At 39.0% G+C, this 16,014-nt stretch overlaps 1 protein-coding gene across 3 annotated transcripts in view; it reads right to left on the bottom strand.

Moving 5' to 3' along the window:
* Positions 1-16,014, bottom strand: part of TENM2 (teneurin transmembrane protein 2) — a 1,175,656-nt gene that overhangs the window by 806,826 nt on the left and 352,816 nt on the right. For all 3 annotated transcript variants that reach the window (XM_064480080.1, XM_031437753.2, XM_064480081.1), the window contains exon 4: positions 11,810-12,085. In XM_064480080.1, coding sequence (XP_064336150.1) covers positions 11,810-12,085 — 276 coding nt within the window. The remainder of the gene's footprint in view (positions 1-11,809; positions 12,086-16,014) is intronic.

The following is a 16,014-nucleotide window of genomic DNA, read 5'->3' as shown; positions in this document are numbered from 1 at the left end:
TACCAATAGCTGGAATACCACTGAGTTTATGATTACCATCCTCATTGAATCAAAGGCACCATAGATGGAGGAAGTTTTAAGAATATTTAATACATCATTTACTTGATTCTCTCTCCTCAAGGTGCCTTGCAGATTGTCTTAGCAGATGTGAATTCCCTTTCATCATGTGGAATGCAATTCTAGCCTTAGTTTGTTATAAATTAACAATCTGAAATAAAGTCCTGCATTCTGAACAACAGCTGAAATATTTAATAAGGAAAAAAAATGTCCTACCCTACTCAGAGCTAGATTTTCTCTTTTGGTTAATGCAACCATTTAAAATGGCTTTCCAGCTTTCAAGCCTGATGGATTAAGTGTGTATATATGTATACATATGTATTTCTATTATACATATAGAGAGATACACATACTTCTATTCTAAAGAAAATAAATCATGTTTTTGAGAATGTAGCCAAATGATTTTTCACACCTGTAAATGAACATTTTAAACCAGCTGTATAAATAACAAAGCACAACAGAATGCAATCGAGAATCACTGCAGGCATTGCAAAATGTTAATACTAACTAAAAAATGAGAAGAATAATTCCAACATCTTCTCATCTGGAGAAGATGTATAAATCATAAAATAAGAAATACAAATAGACAACAAACACACGGATATAGTCACTCAGCCTTACTTGTATTCAAGTAATTCATAAAACCATTTTCGTCAATAAATAGGAAAAGTTTTAAGATCGCTTTCAGTGACTTCTGAGCACAGGTGTGTGCACCAGGTTATCTGCACTCAGTGCTGGTGCAAAGGGAAAATTCCTTTAATGAAACTGAAAAGGACTGTCATTCTGCCTAACCATGTACGTTCTAAATATCCCAGGAATTTACAACAGGAAAAGAATTAGCAATGTGAACAGGAATTTAGCTGACAGGATTTTTGTTCATCATGCCATTCTTTATTGCTTCTAAAATAAAATAACTTAAATGTCCATTGAAAGAAAATGGAGGAGATGTCTTATGCTACAAAAGTACTATCAACCTCTTAACTATTGGGGAAAATATTTAAAGCCATGGGGAAAAGTTTATAATATATTTACTGGAAAAAAAGAAGGCTAGATAAGCTTTATAAATTATGCCAACTCTGTAAAAATATTTGTATTGCACATACATGTATACACACAAGCACATACACTGAACAAAGTATGCACCAAAATATTAACCATGGTTATTTCTGATGTCAAACTACACATGATTTTATTCTTCCTCAAGCTTCTCTGTGTGTGTGTGATACACGCATGTGTATTTTCCCACATTTTAGACATCCTTTGCAGAAGTATATAATTTACACATATGTATATTCATATACTTCTACATATATATCATATATTAACATATATTTATATATATCATATATATCTCACTTTAGACATCACAAGGAATTCAAAAAATTGGCCTTTTCTAGCAATTATTAGTACTGAAGTGAAAATCAGTAATATTACGATTCCATTTTGAGAGTCCAGACGGCTGAGACTCTTTAGAAAGAGAACAACTCTTTGTATCAAATCCTGCAGAACCTGGTACATATACTGACTCTAACCAAAAAAAAAATGACTGCAAGTACCAACATTTAATATTCATCTTAAAACATTAGAAAAAAGAACAAAATGTACTCCAAAAGTTAAAATGAAAGAATAATAAAGAATGAAATTAATAAAACAGAAAAAAAACTAGTATACATAATAAAGACAAATCAAAAGCTTAAAAGAAAAATAAATCTCTTTCAAGCTTGATTTTTAGAAAATGAGCAGTAAAAATATAAAGGATTTGGGATGAGAAGGGAAAGGTAACTATAGTTACTGAGGAACTTACATTACATGAGAATTTGACTTGCAAAGAGTAACAAGGATACAGAAACAGAGATAATCTTCAAGAAACTGGTCATCAACCCGCACGAGTCCTAGTCCATGTTCACCTACAACACTGAATATTCCTTTAAAAGTAATATTATGTATCTGCTGCACATGAGAAAGTAACACAACATTGTAAATCAACTCTACGTCAATGAAAAAAATAAAAATACACTTCAAAATAATATTATGACCTGTCTTCCTTGTACACAGCAGTATTCAATGTTACTTTATTATTTAATTCCGTGATGAAACAGTTATAAGCACTGGAGTCCGGCTGCTGTAACACCGTGTCGCATGTGTGAGCATAATCACTTGCTCGGTAAGGAACATTTCCTGTACCCTATGAGCTTCAAACTAGATGCTTTCCAAATTTTAATGTTGTAATTACAAATATTCAGCATTCATGTGCTAGTCAAAGGTTAATTTTTCCTACGAAAATACTGAGAAGCAGGACTCTCTGCAGTCCAGAGATTGCTCGGGTCCTCCTACTTGGATGACAACATCTCTCTTGGGTATCACTGCTTTTTATTTTGTTACTTTCCTGTTCAAATATTTCTGTGTGGGCACGTGTTTCTGCGCTTTCATCAGATACTTCCTAAAACACAACCGTTCCTGCTCAGATAAAACTCTGACTAGTTAGTTCTCTAATTCTTCTTGGTCAGACCATAATTCCTTAGCCTGAAACTCAAAGCTCTTGGTCCTCTGTTCTTACACCTCTATTATCAAACATCTGCTGCTGTCCAAGCAAATCACCACGTTCCCATTAGCCTGACCGGAGTGGGAATTTGGGGGAAGACAATGTTCCTGAAAAGCCATCATCACCTTTGCACCATGTATTCATCTCCCAACCACCATACACACTGGTTGTCTTTCATTTGGAACAGCCATCATCTCGTTCCCACTTATAAAAACTCTCACCCTCACTTACCTAACCTAATTCAAACTCTCTCCTTAAAGCTGCCTCCTACTATACCAGTAGGCTGATGCATACAATGTTTATTTTCTTATTTCTCTACTGAGAAGAGGCAGGACTTTCTCTGTAAATGTACAGGGGTGTTTGCTATCCTCAATAAAGAGCAAAGTAAATATGTTTCATCTATCCACAAAAGAAGTAGAAGCTGACGCACGGAACTGAGAGAAGTAAACAGGAATTGTATCAAAACAGAGTAAGGTGTGATCAGTACAGAAAGCTCTGAACGATGAGAAAGCCAGTCGATGCAGCTGCCACAAGATAACGGATTATCCAAACACTCCAAGGAGGGGCTGCAGCTTAGACTGCTTCTCCTGGGAAACAGAATGGCTGAAACAATAGTCACTGAACATTTTGTTAGCTATCTGTGTCACTGTAAAATTTTTGGATGCACTTGCAATATATACATTTCTGCATTTATGTAATCTATCCTATCTGTGTGTGGGAGTGTGTACATACACTAATGTATTACATGTGCCATAAAACGTACTCTAAAATAGAAATGTGAAGGATAAATGAAAAGAATAGTGCATTTAAATAAAAGCTTAAATTTTTTTTCCCCTGCAACCCAGTGAATCACGATGTTCAAATCCTATTTGGGAAACATGATCCCACCGATTTTAACAAGAGGGTAGAATGAATAAAGAAACAAGTTCACTGATGGGGTGATCGGGCTTTGCTGGATGCAGGCTGAGGGGGGTCATCTTGAGGGAAGAGATCAGGGTTCAGAAGGGTGGAAAGATATGGAAGAATGTATCTTATGCTGCAAATAAATCAGTCTCCCCACCAAATCAGGTATTATTTCTCTGACGACTCAAACAGGTTTAGGGTTCCCAAGAGGCAAGAGTTCTAATGAGGGAACTGAGAGAAAGTGGGCCTTTTACATGCGTTCTGATTTACACCGATGGAACAGCATACTCAGAAGAGTGGCTTGAAGCTTTCAAGGTGACCAACAGAGTTCAAGTTCCAAGAAGAATCAGCACAGTTCTCTCTACTCTCCTCCTAAAACTGTGCACTACAAAATGCCTACAGAACTCATTCTGGCATTTTCAGAAATAGCCTTATGTTACCATCTCCTTGGAACTTGATCAATTTTTATTTCCTGATGTCTGTCCCTCTCAATAAACTCCCTTCTCCCATCTCCCCTCCATGCATGCACAACACAGACACACAAATACAAAGAGACACACAATGGCTTTGTGCTAACACTGAGCATCCAGCAGCCACTCCTTAACTTTTCTCAGAAGTAAAATAAGGATCTTCCATATTGAAGTGTCTCCTCATCTGTGATTACCGAGCTCACGTTCTGACAATATTAAAAAAAACACAACACACTTTTATTGGCATCATATAAGTATGTGTATTAAAATAGGCATATTTAACCAATGTGCATTATTTTCCAAATATCAATTTTCTTTTTCTATTAAAAAAAGATCAAAGATTCTTTTGGATTAGTGATAGTGCATTTCTTGCATAAAATGCACTATAAAGAAATACTTTCCGAACCTTCTCTTGTGCCTCTCTCTCACCATCGAAATCCATGACCCTTCTTTTTATGTTTAACGCAAGCAGAAATAGTCTTTCTGTTTCCATATTACTATAGAAATAGCAGTGTTGATCTTTTCTGTCCCCCTCAGGCCAGTATAAACCTCCACAAAGGGAGGTTCCAAAAAAAAAAAAAAAAAAAAAAAGCCAGCTCAAATATTTCAGTCCCTTCCATTAGTAAACATCCCTGTATTTCAATTATCTCGTCTCTTTCACACCTGTCCTTGGGGTACAGAGAGAACCGGGAGTAAACTGCGCGGCGAGTCAGAGCTGCGCCTGACAGCACGTGGGTACCCCGCTTCTCCACGTGTGGAGGAACAGCATCTCAGTCTGTGGAGCCCCGTTCCTGACCCCCTTGTTCCCGAGTCAGCGTTCCCCAACCCCGCTCCAAGTCCTCCTCTCGTGAGGTGCTGGAGGTCTTCATCTATCATTGCATTTTCCTCTTCTAGCCCCCAGCCGACTGTCTTCTGTTTCACTGTAACGGACTCCGTACATCACTTCCTTGCCTGATCAAAACTGAGCGTGATTAGCACAAAGTCTTTCTTCTCCTCTTTAAATGGCTTCATCCTGAAAAGCCCTGGAGTCTTCCTCAATCCGTTGAAGTAGCTAAAGTTTTCCAAGTGGGTTCACCCTTCATCTATTTCCTAAAAGTCCACCTAAATACTTTTACATTAAAGTGACTCAAATATGGATGCTAAAATGAAAGGCTCTGGCTCTAATTTTTCAGTACTTCAGGGTATCTCCTTCAGAAGACCCCACTTTCCATCCCCTGGTTTGCACCCATTATAATTAACTTTATTAATTTCCAAATGAAACTGATTTTCATTTGACGCAGTTTTATCAGAACCCCGTTAAACTATTTTAGAAACTTGGAAAAGCAAAATGGAACTCACTTAACGAATGAGTCAAACTCATAGAAAAAAAAGAAGCCACATCGCTATGCTAAACACATGTTAAATTAAGCTAAAACTGCTGGTTTCTAGCTTTCTTTCTACCATTTTTTGGATCACCGATTTCCCTAACGTTGGTACACAGGTCAAGGTTGGTAATTTAAATGGCTACAAAGGCTAGGGCAGTGAGAGGAGTGGCTGGAGGGAGCTCCAGTGAAGCAGACGACACGGGGTCGCCTGGAGCTGTGATGGTCACTGCTTCTCTCCCAGTGTGTCCAGAGGGAAACCTGGACAAGTATTACCAGGTCTTGTATATTGCAAAGGAGGCCAGAAATGAAAATACCTAATACGAAATCTCCCATTCTTAAAATGTCAGTTACTCATGTAAAATGTCTTAAGCACTGAACTGACCCAGTAAAGTAACTCACTGGCTGGATTCGTCACCTCTGCTGTGAATGACTATTCCGAGACTCACTTCCCTCTACCTCTGACTTCTTTAACATTCCTCAAACTGTTTAGGGAATCCTTGAAAAGACAATTTTCTAGGCAGTTCTTTAGCTAGTACTGAAGAATGCTCAACATTAAATCACCAGCAATGTTTTTACCTTTGCGTATAGACATAGAGACAGAATACATACACATTTGCAAATTCTGTTTTATTTACAAATCTGTTGTTTGAAATTTTCTCCTTCTACTTGCGTGTCCCACTTTCAGAATGGGTAACTGAAATGTCTCGTTGGCTCTCACACACACTTCTCAACCCTTCTTAGTCTGATTTAGGTTCTGAGCAATCCAATTGTCTGTAGAAAAGTTATTCTAGCAACTTCCTTACCTTTAACATATCATCTATGTCCTTAATACTTGATTACATCTCTCCCCCCTCCGTATTTAAATTTTATCTGATCCCTGACAAACGACAATTAAACTAAAAAGTGACCAAACAGTAAGCAAAAAAGTTAAGAATTTTCTGAGTCAAGAGGCTTCCAATCACGAACCGACAAAAACATCGTGCTCTCAGCAATTACTGCCTTTGCTCTTAAAGGAAGGGAGACTACAGACATCAGAAACTCAGCAGCTTAAAACCAAATGGTTATCCACCCAGCCCAATGTCTCCCCGAAGGCTTGGAGATTACACGTGTTAATAATCAGGCTGCCCTTGCCGAAAGTAAGGCTTAATGCTTCATTTTATTTATTGTATTTATTGAATGCAGCCATTGCTCAATAGCCCCTGGGAGCATTAACAAACATGAAAGAAACCACAAAGGAAAGAAAGAAATATATAAATAACGAAAAACCATGCCACTAAACTTTATAATCTGGAACATGCAGTCCTGGAAATCAGGTACATACTCTTAACTTCCTTCAGGTACTCTGTTCCACATTAAAGTTATGAAAGCATTGCTTAATTTGCCAAAAACCTGAATCTCTCAAGTCCTATATGGGTACTTTTGCAAAATACCAATCCTGTTGCTTCTTGCTCGTGTTTCCTGCCATGTGACAATGTGATATTCCTAAATTTGGCCTCTGCTTCTAGACTATTATCAGCTGTATTTTAACACTGTGATGATCATATATTTAAGACTCCTCGGAATAACATTCTGTAAGATAAGCTGTCCCTATGGCCTCCAGTATCTGGACTTCCAGGGAATTGCACCGGAGTTATTAAAATCAAATCATCCCTGCAGTTAGGAGTACACAAGACTAAGGACATGTGACATTTTGTTCGTATGTCCTTCATTTTTTTTTCCATCCATGATAACTCATTTCAGATTCTTTTTGATCAATGTTACTCTTTCAAATTTGCAAGTATCAAAAAAAAAAAAAGATAAAGTTTAGAAACACAACTTGAAATAACAGTCATCCAAAACAGATTAAAGTTTGGTTTTGTTCTTAAGGGTACGAGGCAATATTTACTTTAGCTTCCATGGAAGTTTTTCCCATAAAACTGGGCTGAAGAAGAAGTCATATCAACATTAAACGTACCAATATTACTAGATGGTTTTTGTAGCTACTTTTGCTTCTATTAAGAGCAAAATTTTGAGCTCTGCTATAACTGTCTGGTGCTTATAGTAAGTTTTTATATCTATTCCAGGAATTCTCTGTAATTTTTACATGTGGGATGCAGGTGAGGAAAGGAGTAGAGTGGATTATAAAACACAAAGTAAATTGAAGAATATAAGATATAAGAGTAATAGAGTGGGGCAGAGAAAGAAAGCCACTGGTAGGTCTTGGGTGTGTTTACTTATAGGGCACTCCATGCAAAATTTATTCAGGCACTGCCTTTTGAAGAGAACGAAGAAAGACTGAAGAGACTCACCTCCTAAGACAAACGAATGCAATGCATTGGCAGTAACAATCTACAGACATTGTCCCTAGAAAGACTGAAGAGACTCTCCTCCTAAGACAAACGAATGCAATACGTTGGCAGTAACAATCTACAGACATTGTCCCTGGCACCAAGGGAAATCCTCCCTTCCCACTTGAGTTCATACCTCGTGTCTCTCTATTAACATGCGGCAAATACCTGGGTGTGCTCACATTCTCCTGAGGAGACAGGAACATGGCAGGACGTATCCAAGAGGACACACAATCTAACAGCCTCTGGGTTCCACAAATACACTTTATACAGATCCATTATATGCCGAGAGCCAGCTTGCTTTATAAATGCATTTTGTGAAATGTAATGGAATTAACCTAACATTGATAGTTTCAACCTCAAAGTACATTATGAGAATTATAAATTTCCCAATTGACAACAGATGAAAATGAACATTGTCCTTGTTTACTTTGGGTGGAAACAAACAGAGGAAGGGAAGGACACTTTCCTTCAAGCTTTATTCAAGGCCAGATTTAGTTTCCTGTAATTTCTAGCTCCCTACCCCATAGCCAAACTTTCTTTCTTTCTTTTTTTCCTTTGAGTTCTTTCTGGATTTCCAATAAAATATCTGAAAGTAGAATTTTGCTGGAGAAAAAAAAAACAAAACCCTCAAGGATATTTTTAACTCCCCAAGGTGAAGAAACTGCCTAAGGGAGTCAAAAGTACATAGACCAGATTTTTTACAGTGTGTGCTATTCTGCATTTTTAAGGAGGCAATTAGTTATTCTTGTGTATTAGTGACTGCCCCATTTTCTCCATAACTCAGGTGATAAAAAGGGCCTTGGAGAGGACATATTTCAAGTGGGACATTTATTACCCTAAAAAGGAATGATTCTAATTTAAAGTCACTGGGAAAGCCCTTTCTATCGACACAGTCAAATTTCACAGCTGCAAAAATCTGGCCTCACTGTTCATGCTCTGTCTCGTTGCCATTTCTAACTAAGCCATCGTTAGCTTCAAGAGTTCAAGGACCTGGTAAACTAACCTGAACGTGAGGCTGTTGTCTATTTAAAGAAATCCAAGCCAGTGCAATATTAATTTGGTGGCCATAGAGGGAGTGTAAGATGCAGAGCTGTGACTGGTGATAACACTGAAGTATCTGCACTGGGGAATGAAACAAAAGGAAGGAGAAATTCATCCGTGTGTTCAGAGTGACGCAACTTTCAAGTTACCGGCTCCTAGGAGGTCATTTTTGTCATGGCAGCAAGTACAAAGGACTGTTGGCAGTCGGGGATTTTTATTACATGTCTTTGAAGGTTGGATACATGTTCTAGGCTACAGAAAGTGAAGCTGATGTTTGAGACCTGCCTTGGCTTTCCACCTCTGCTTATTAGCAAAATGACAATAGGAATTTTTTAAGAGCCATTTTAAATAAGCACTGTGAAAATCTGTATACCCCAAGACTTTGCCATAAAAATGAAATAAGAATATATACGATCCAAAGAAAAGATTCATTCTGTAGCCACGTATCCTTAAAATCTAAAATGGAACTGTGGCCTTCTTTCCCAAAGTATAGATTCTCATTACTTCCTCTTCAAGAGAGGCATACCTAAAAGGTTATTGATTTGGTTCTGAAGGACAGAGTGTTTATTACGGAGGTAGCCGTGGCGGGGTACAAGTGTGAGAAATTAATGATGGCTTTGTGAGTGTCCATGCTGTGGTGTGGAACCAGTGGGGCAACTGTCAATCTATATGATAATACATTCCCAAACTTCATAAAATCAGTGATGTGAAAATGCATTGATTTTGTGTGTGTGTGAGCCAAACAGAATTTGTCAAAAAGAAAGAGCAAGAAGTTGACTGAAGTTAACACCTCAGCCCGCAGAATAGCTCACACTTCACTTTTTACTTGGTTAAAGGGTTTATGATGTGGCGTGTAAAATTCCCGATTTTTATTTCTGGCCCCCTATGAGAACAGAACATGCATTATGCACGTCTTTTGAGGATATGCGAAATACTGAAAAGAAGTTTTAAAAAGAGAAAAGGAACCCATTCTCTCTGTACATTTTACAGTAACCATCTATCACCTAAGCTTGAACTCTGGCTTCAGAACTTCATGATCTGCCAGACGCAGGAATAAAAGAGCTGCTTAGTGATTCTAAGTCCATTTTCTATATGTGATTCTGACTGTGTTATTACTAGCATTATGGGGGGTGGGGATTGCAACACTGTATCTATTTCCTGTCAGGACACAGGGATTTGTATAGACACCCCCAAGGTGAAAACTGTTCAAATATAATATTTCACATAATAAACATCATAAAATAAATAAATATATAAAAATAAATTAAATTAAATAAAATTTTAATTTAATATTGAAAATAAGATGACTAAAATAAAATAAAAAATTAAAAAAATAAAAAAAGAGGCTACTGTTGGTCTACCAAATATAACTTTACTTATAAAATACTTTCATCCCTAACAGTTGTAGGTAAATTCTAGGCAAGCATTTTGGCTCCCTTTGCTTCACTGGAAACCTCCCCTTACAGCTGAGTTTTTAAGATGCATATAACTTTAAAAAGAGAGAGGTAAAAATTCTATAGGTATGTACAAGTAATCCATTATAGGTGGATCCCATGAGACCAGTGGGTATACCAACCAGGGAACATTTGCTAAAATACCTTGTTTAAAATGTGCCAAATGTTCTTGGATTACAAGTGATTTTATTTACTAGGCAATCAAACTGCCTCCATTTAAATAGTCTGACACACACGGAAGTTGAAAACGTACCTCAGTAAATGGGTTCAATGTATGCCTTTATGAAAACTTCTAAAAGTAATTTCCTATCAAACAAGCACCTTTAGCGTGTTGAATATGCCAAGTGTCAGAATTTTGTTAAAATTCAAAAGGAGTCAAGTGCAGATTTTTCCTTGAGAGTACACCTTGATTAGCTACATGAACAGAGGCAGCAGTAAGACACATCCCCTTGTCCCCACTGCAGAATAGATTATTTCAGAATTAAACATACATTTAAATGCAACATAGTGACATCTTTTTGAATATACGCGACTTACCCAGGAAACGATATATGTTCAACATGGTTTTGAGATTAAATGATATTTAGCTACGTTTCTGCATTCACAACAAGCTGTCTGCCTGTAAATTTCTTTTTCTTTCTTTCTTTCTTTTTTTTTTTTAATGCAAGAAAACACTTAAAGCTGCTCTAGTCAAGGTTTAAAACATTTTATGGAAACATTCTTAACTGATCTATTTGTAAACATTTTAATGGGAATTTTTTTAGCCAACACACAAGATAGTCGTAACAAACCACACCGCATTTGATGTTTCCTTCATAAATCAACTGTACCGAATGCAATTTATCTTTTAAAAAATGTTTTGGACGAAACAGAGTTCTGAGTCGCTAAGAAATCCACAAAATAAGCACCTTATCTCTTTAATGACTTGCTTGGGCTTCCCTATATTCACTGCTTAATGATCGGAAGCATTTAATTTTCAAAGTTTCATTAAAACCCATCTCGAAAGCTGATGGATAAGGAGGAGTGATTTGCGAGAGAAGATGTGGGGAGACATTAACCTACATAGGGACCAAGGAGAAAAGTAAGCATAGGAGAATTTTTTTTTTTGAAGACAAGTCCCTTCCTATTTGTCATTATTAAACTCCAGAGCATCTGTTCCAAGTCTGATCTTCAATACGGATATGAGGCATTGCCGCCTAGAAATGAAAGTCTAAGATAAGCTAGGATTCTTAAGAGATCTTCAAGGGAAAAAATAAGCCAGGTTACCATTTCCTGGGAAGAGGAAATCAATATAAAGACCTAGAAACTTGTGGAGAGAGGACATTTTCTAGGTACAGGTCATAGTTTATCAAGTTGCCTCTTCTGCCGTGTAATTTACTTGCTAATAAGACCAACTGACTCTGCCTGAACAGTGTGTGTCATCATCAAAACGCGATTTTAAAATTCCTTCCTCATTTCTCGTGTGTTCGAGGCTTGCTGGTTTCTTCCCCCTGGCTCAGCGTGGGCCGACAAGGTCGATTTAAAAGAAAATGGATGGTTTCATACTCCTCTTTATTAAAAAAAAAAAAAAAAAAAAGCCAAAAAACATCCCCAGCCCCACATTGTGCAGCACCCAGAACATCAAAAAATATTTAAGAAGCAGGCCTACCGTTCTCATCATCTGACTTATTTTCGTTGTCAGAATCGGTCAGGGTAAGGGCTGAGTTTTCACGACTGGACAGGCCGGAACTGCGCCTGGACTTTATCCCTCTCCCCCACAATCTGATGGCATGCTCTGGAGACATCCCTCCCTCCGTATCGGAGTCGGCGTCAGACCCTGTGCTCAGAGCGTAGCCCTGGTGAAGGATCCCCATGTCGGAACAGTAGCCGCTTCGGTGCGGTGAGGGCTCACAGATTCCCAGTTCCGCAAGGGTGAAGTTAGTTCCTAGGGTGACAGCGACAAAGAGACCGATTAAGACTTGTGAAATACTTTCAGAGTTAAAATTCATTCTTACCAAGAGCGGACAGACAATCTTTCCATTCAACAAATACACCAGACTTGCCACGGTCTACAGGAATGGGTCTTGGGCAAGAGGATCTAGGATAATGAGGTATTTTTAAGGACAACAGTAACTCAGAAGTAAACATCTAAGGTTAATTTTAATCCAAGGACAGAATGCTCACGTTTTTATTTCAGAAATTTTTAAGCATTTACTGTTGTCTAGGTATCGCCATGCAGCTAAAAAAAAGAAAAAAAATAACCCACTGGATTTATAAGAAGACCTAATATATACCAAACACTGACTTTGCTCCAGGCATCTCTGACTTTGCAATTTTTATCTTACGTTAAAAACATTTTGCAATGGTTGATGATGATGATGATATTACTACAATCATTTTGTAAATAAGGAAACTGAGGAACAGAGAATTTAAGTGACTTACCCAAGGTCACACATCTAGATTGTAGCAAAACCTGGATCTGATCCTTGAGCAGTCTGTCTTCATGTCAAGGAAGCTTAATCCTCCAATACATGGGAGTGGTGGCCAAGGGACCTGGGTCCCCAGTCCTAGCTTCTCATTGTGGCAAGTCTCTTAACTCCTCGAGCCCCAATTTTCTCTTCTGTAAAATCTGGGTATTAATCTTTTAAGTTGCTCTCAGATCACTGTGTGTTTTATATGTGATAATATATACACCCGTGTGTGTGTGTGTGTGTGTGTGTTTTCAAGTGAGTATATGTGTTACTGAAGTCAGCATCCTAGGGGTAAAGAGTCAGTCCGTTCACTTTTAAATGCTATCAAATAATTTCTTTTCGCTAGAACGACTTAAAACCACAAGTAGGTTTTCCCACTGAACGTGAATGTGTACACATGTGGAGGGCCCAGGGGTGAGCCCGTGGGAGCAGGACAGAACAGGCATGTAATGAGCACGTCTACGTTACCATGTGTTGGGCAGGGGGCCATATACTCTAAGAGGCTTTATCTCATTTAAATCTCACACTAGCGCAGCAGTGGGGATGTTAACACTTCTCAGAGAGGCTGAATATTCTCTCCAAGGCCACACCTGGGCAAGTGGCAGACACAGGAGTCACCTCCACATCTGCCGACCCCAAGCCTGTGGTCTCTCTATAAGGTCAATTTGGTCTCAGTCACAGATCAGCCTGGCAGCAGTTCTGCACCGTGAAAGGCTCGCTCTACTCAGGTGCTTTAACATTCTGCTTCTTAAAAAGACACTTTAAGGTTTCCATGCAAGTGAGATGTCATCATGGGGTCCACTGTATTCATTGTAAATCTGATGGTTTTTTATTTGTTTGTTTTTACCCAGTTTATAGACATTGAAAAAATGCAGTGAAGAAATGCATTTTCATGGTATAAGTGAAGAAAATCTTCTCAATCACACCAAAGCCATGGGTTTACACATTCTCTCTACATTGGCTACCTTAGGGCCACTCATGTCTCCAAGATCACGACATAACTTAACACCATGATAGCCCCCATACATGACGTCATTTCTCAGCTTTTATTTTTAAAAAAGCACCAACAACTGTTTATATTAACCTAGTATGAGTTAATTTGTAACAGACACACGTATTTTTTATTCTGAGGTTTTCCTTTCCTTTCTTCACTGCACATAAATCTTCCACGGCCTTAGTTCCCCGTGTAAATGGAATCAAACACAATTCTATACATAATTGTCTCCGTAGAGGGAAACCTATTCATTAGAGCCAACCCAAGCAAAAATGTCTGCGGGCACGGGGTGAGGTACAACTGCATGGGCAGGGAAGAGGGGAAGTCCTCACTGCCATCAGCACAGTTCTGAGTGTTCGTTCCCTGGGCACAGCTTGGCACACCATCTGAAATGCTCTCCCCAGGGCTTTCTGTCCCTGTCTGCATCCTTGGCGATAAGGGACTGTCTCCCAACTGGACACACAAATGTCTCTTTCGGTTGCAGTTGTCCATAAAACTAAAGTTACTGAGTTCGTATGGATCTGATATTACAACACCTTTCTCCCTGTTGCTGCTTTTCTCATTCCTAAGTAGTTGGAAAAGGTCATTTCCTGTGCGCATTCTCCCATCTTGTCTTGAGAGCCCAGGTTTGTTCTAGACAGGCGTGAACCACATCGCTTCCTTTTCCTCCAGTCACCAAAAACAATCCCAACGAAAACACACCTGTTTTGATTCCACCTGTGGGACTTTTTAGCTGTATGATTCCATTTGAAATGGAGTGTGTGCATGTGCATGAAGGCAGCTTTCCTGAATGTCTTCTCATATCTCATTATCTGGAACGAGCTTCAAAGGTTTCCTCAGGAAAAGAGACGGCTATGTGAGCAAAGGGAGCCTCAGTTCTCTGAGAAGCCCATGTGCTCTTCCATCTGGGCACTAGAAGGAGCAGGCAGGAAGCCTAGGGCCTGGGAAACCATGGAATCAATGCAGTGCCCTCCTCTGCTTATACAATTTACTTGATGACAAGACATTAAAATCATTTTCTGCTGAGACAAACTTGAACTCTTCATAAAGCACTTAAAATATGCATGCATCTCCAAAATACCCACAATGTTAGAAAAGAAAAAAAAAGGGGGGTCCTTCAAGGGTTTCGGCTTCAAGCTGACAACCCAAAGCCACAAACCAGCAGCATCATAAACAACACTGAAGGTACTGTACCGAATTCACCAGAACAAGTTAAAAAGTTCACATCGGCTTAGAGAGAGGCAGGTTTTCCTCTAAAAACAGAATTGTTTCTTCAAAAATATGACCTTCTAAACTTCTCAGCGTCATCTCCCAGTAGGACCACACTCCCCCAATGCTGTCCGATGTCTCCAATTCCCGGTTTGGTACCTTTTGGTCCTCAACTCACTCAGAGGCTAGAAACCTCATTCTAAGGACTTGCGTCAGATTCTGGAACAAGCCTTGCCCAAGTCTGCTGGCCTCCTGTTGGAAGCTGGAGAGCCATATGTGCAATAGAAAGGAAAAACTGGTCTACCGTTTATTAAATCACTCAGCACATATTTATTGTTCCTAGTGCTGTGCTAGGCATCGGGGATACAGCCGTGAGCAGCGTGAAAATACAGTCCATGACATTTACAGTCTGATCAGGAAAGGAGCATTAATCAAAGAATCACATAAGAAAGGTGCAATCTACACGAATCTACATAAATTCTATGTAGAAAAAAGAGAGGGAGCCATGAAAGATCGTATAGTGGTCCAGCCCTTCATCCTTTCACAGCGTGCCCACCGGAGGTTCATCCAATGGTAAACTCAAAGGAGTGCGAGTTTACTCCATGGTGAAGTTATCATGCCCCGCTTCAGTTTCCTCTTACTGTCCCCAGTTTCCCAAACATTTCCCTCTGTGAGTTTATTTCAAACATGTTTCACATATTTTGTCTGACGGCACAGAGCCCTCATGTGATATACCATTCTGCTTAGCATGTCAGTAGTATGGGGGAATTTTAATACTATGTCAGCTTATTGTTTGACACTTTCGTTGCTCACTGACAGGAGATTGACTTTGCTCTAATTCATCTTGTGTAATTATGCCTTTATTAAGCTCCGTGGCAGCTTTGAATAGAAGAGAGAGGCTTAGTCATTGTGCGATTCTCCAGGCTAAGGTTTCCAATGGAAAGCAGTCACCATTTCACTGCTTCTTTACCCTCTTACAGAAAGATAAAAAGAGGCACGCTATTTCAGTATTCATGGAACACGTTTACCCTCTATCTGCCTCCAACCTCCCTGACGTCACTAGTTTAAGTGGGTATGGACGACAGCTCACACTCCTTTCCTCTCAGGTGTGTATTTTATGGTTGTGACCTCTACACTGCTTAGTATTGCCCCGCATTACATTACCAAGGCCAGAGTCATTACTTTCACAGATAAATGATT

This window comes from Camelus dromedarius, chromosome 27, assembly GCF_036321535.1.
Source record: "Camelus dromedarius isolate mCamDro1 chromosome 27, mCamDro1.pat, whole genome shotgun sequence".
NCBI lineage: Eukaryota > Metazoa > Chordata > Mammalia > Artiodactyla > Camelidae > Camelus > Camelus dromedarius.
This window is presented reverse-complemented; position numbering and strand designations above follow the sequence as displayed.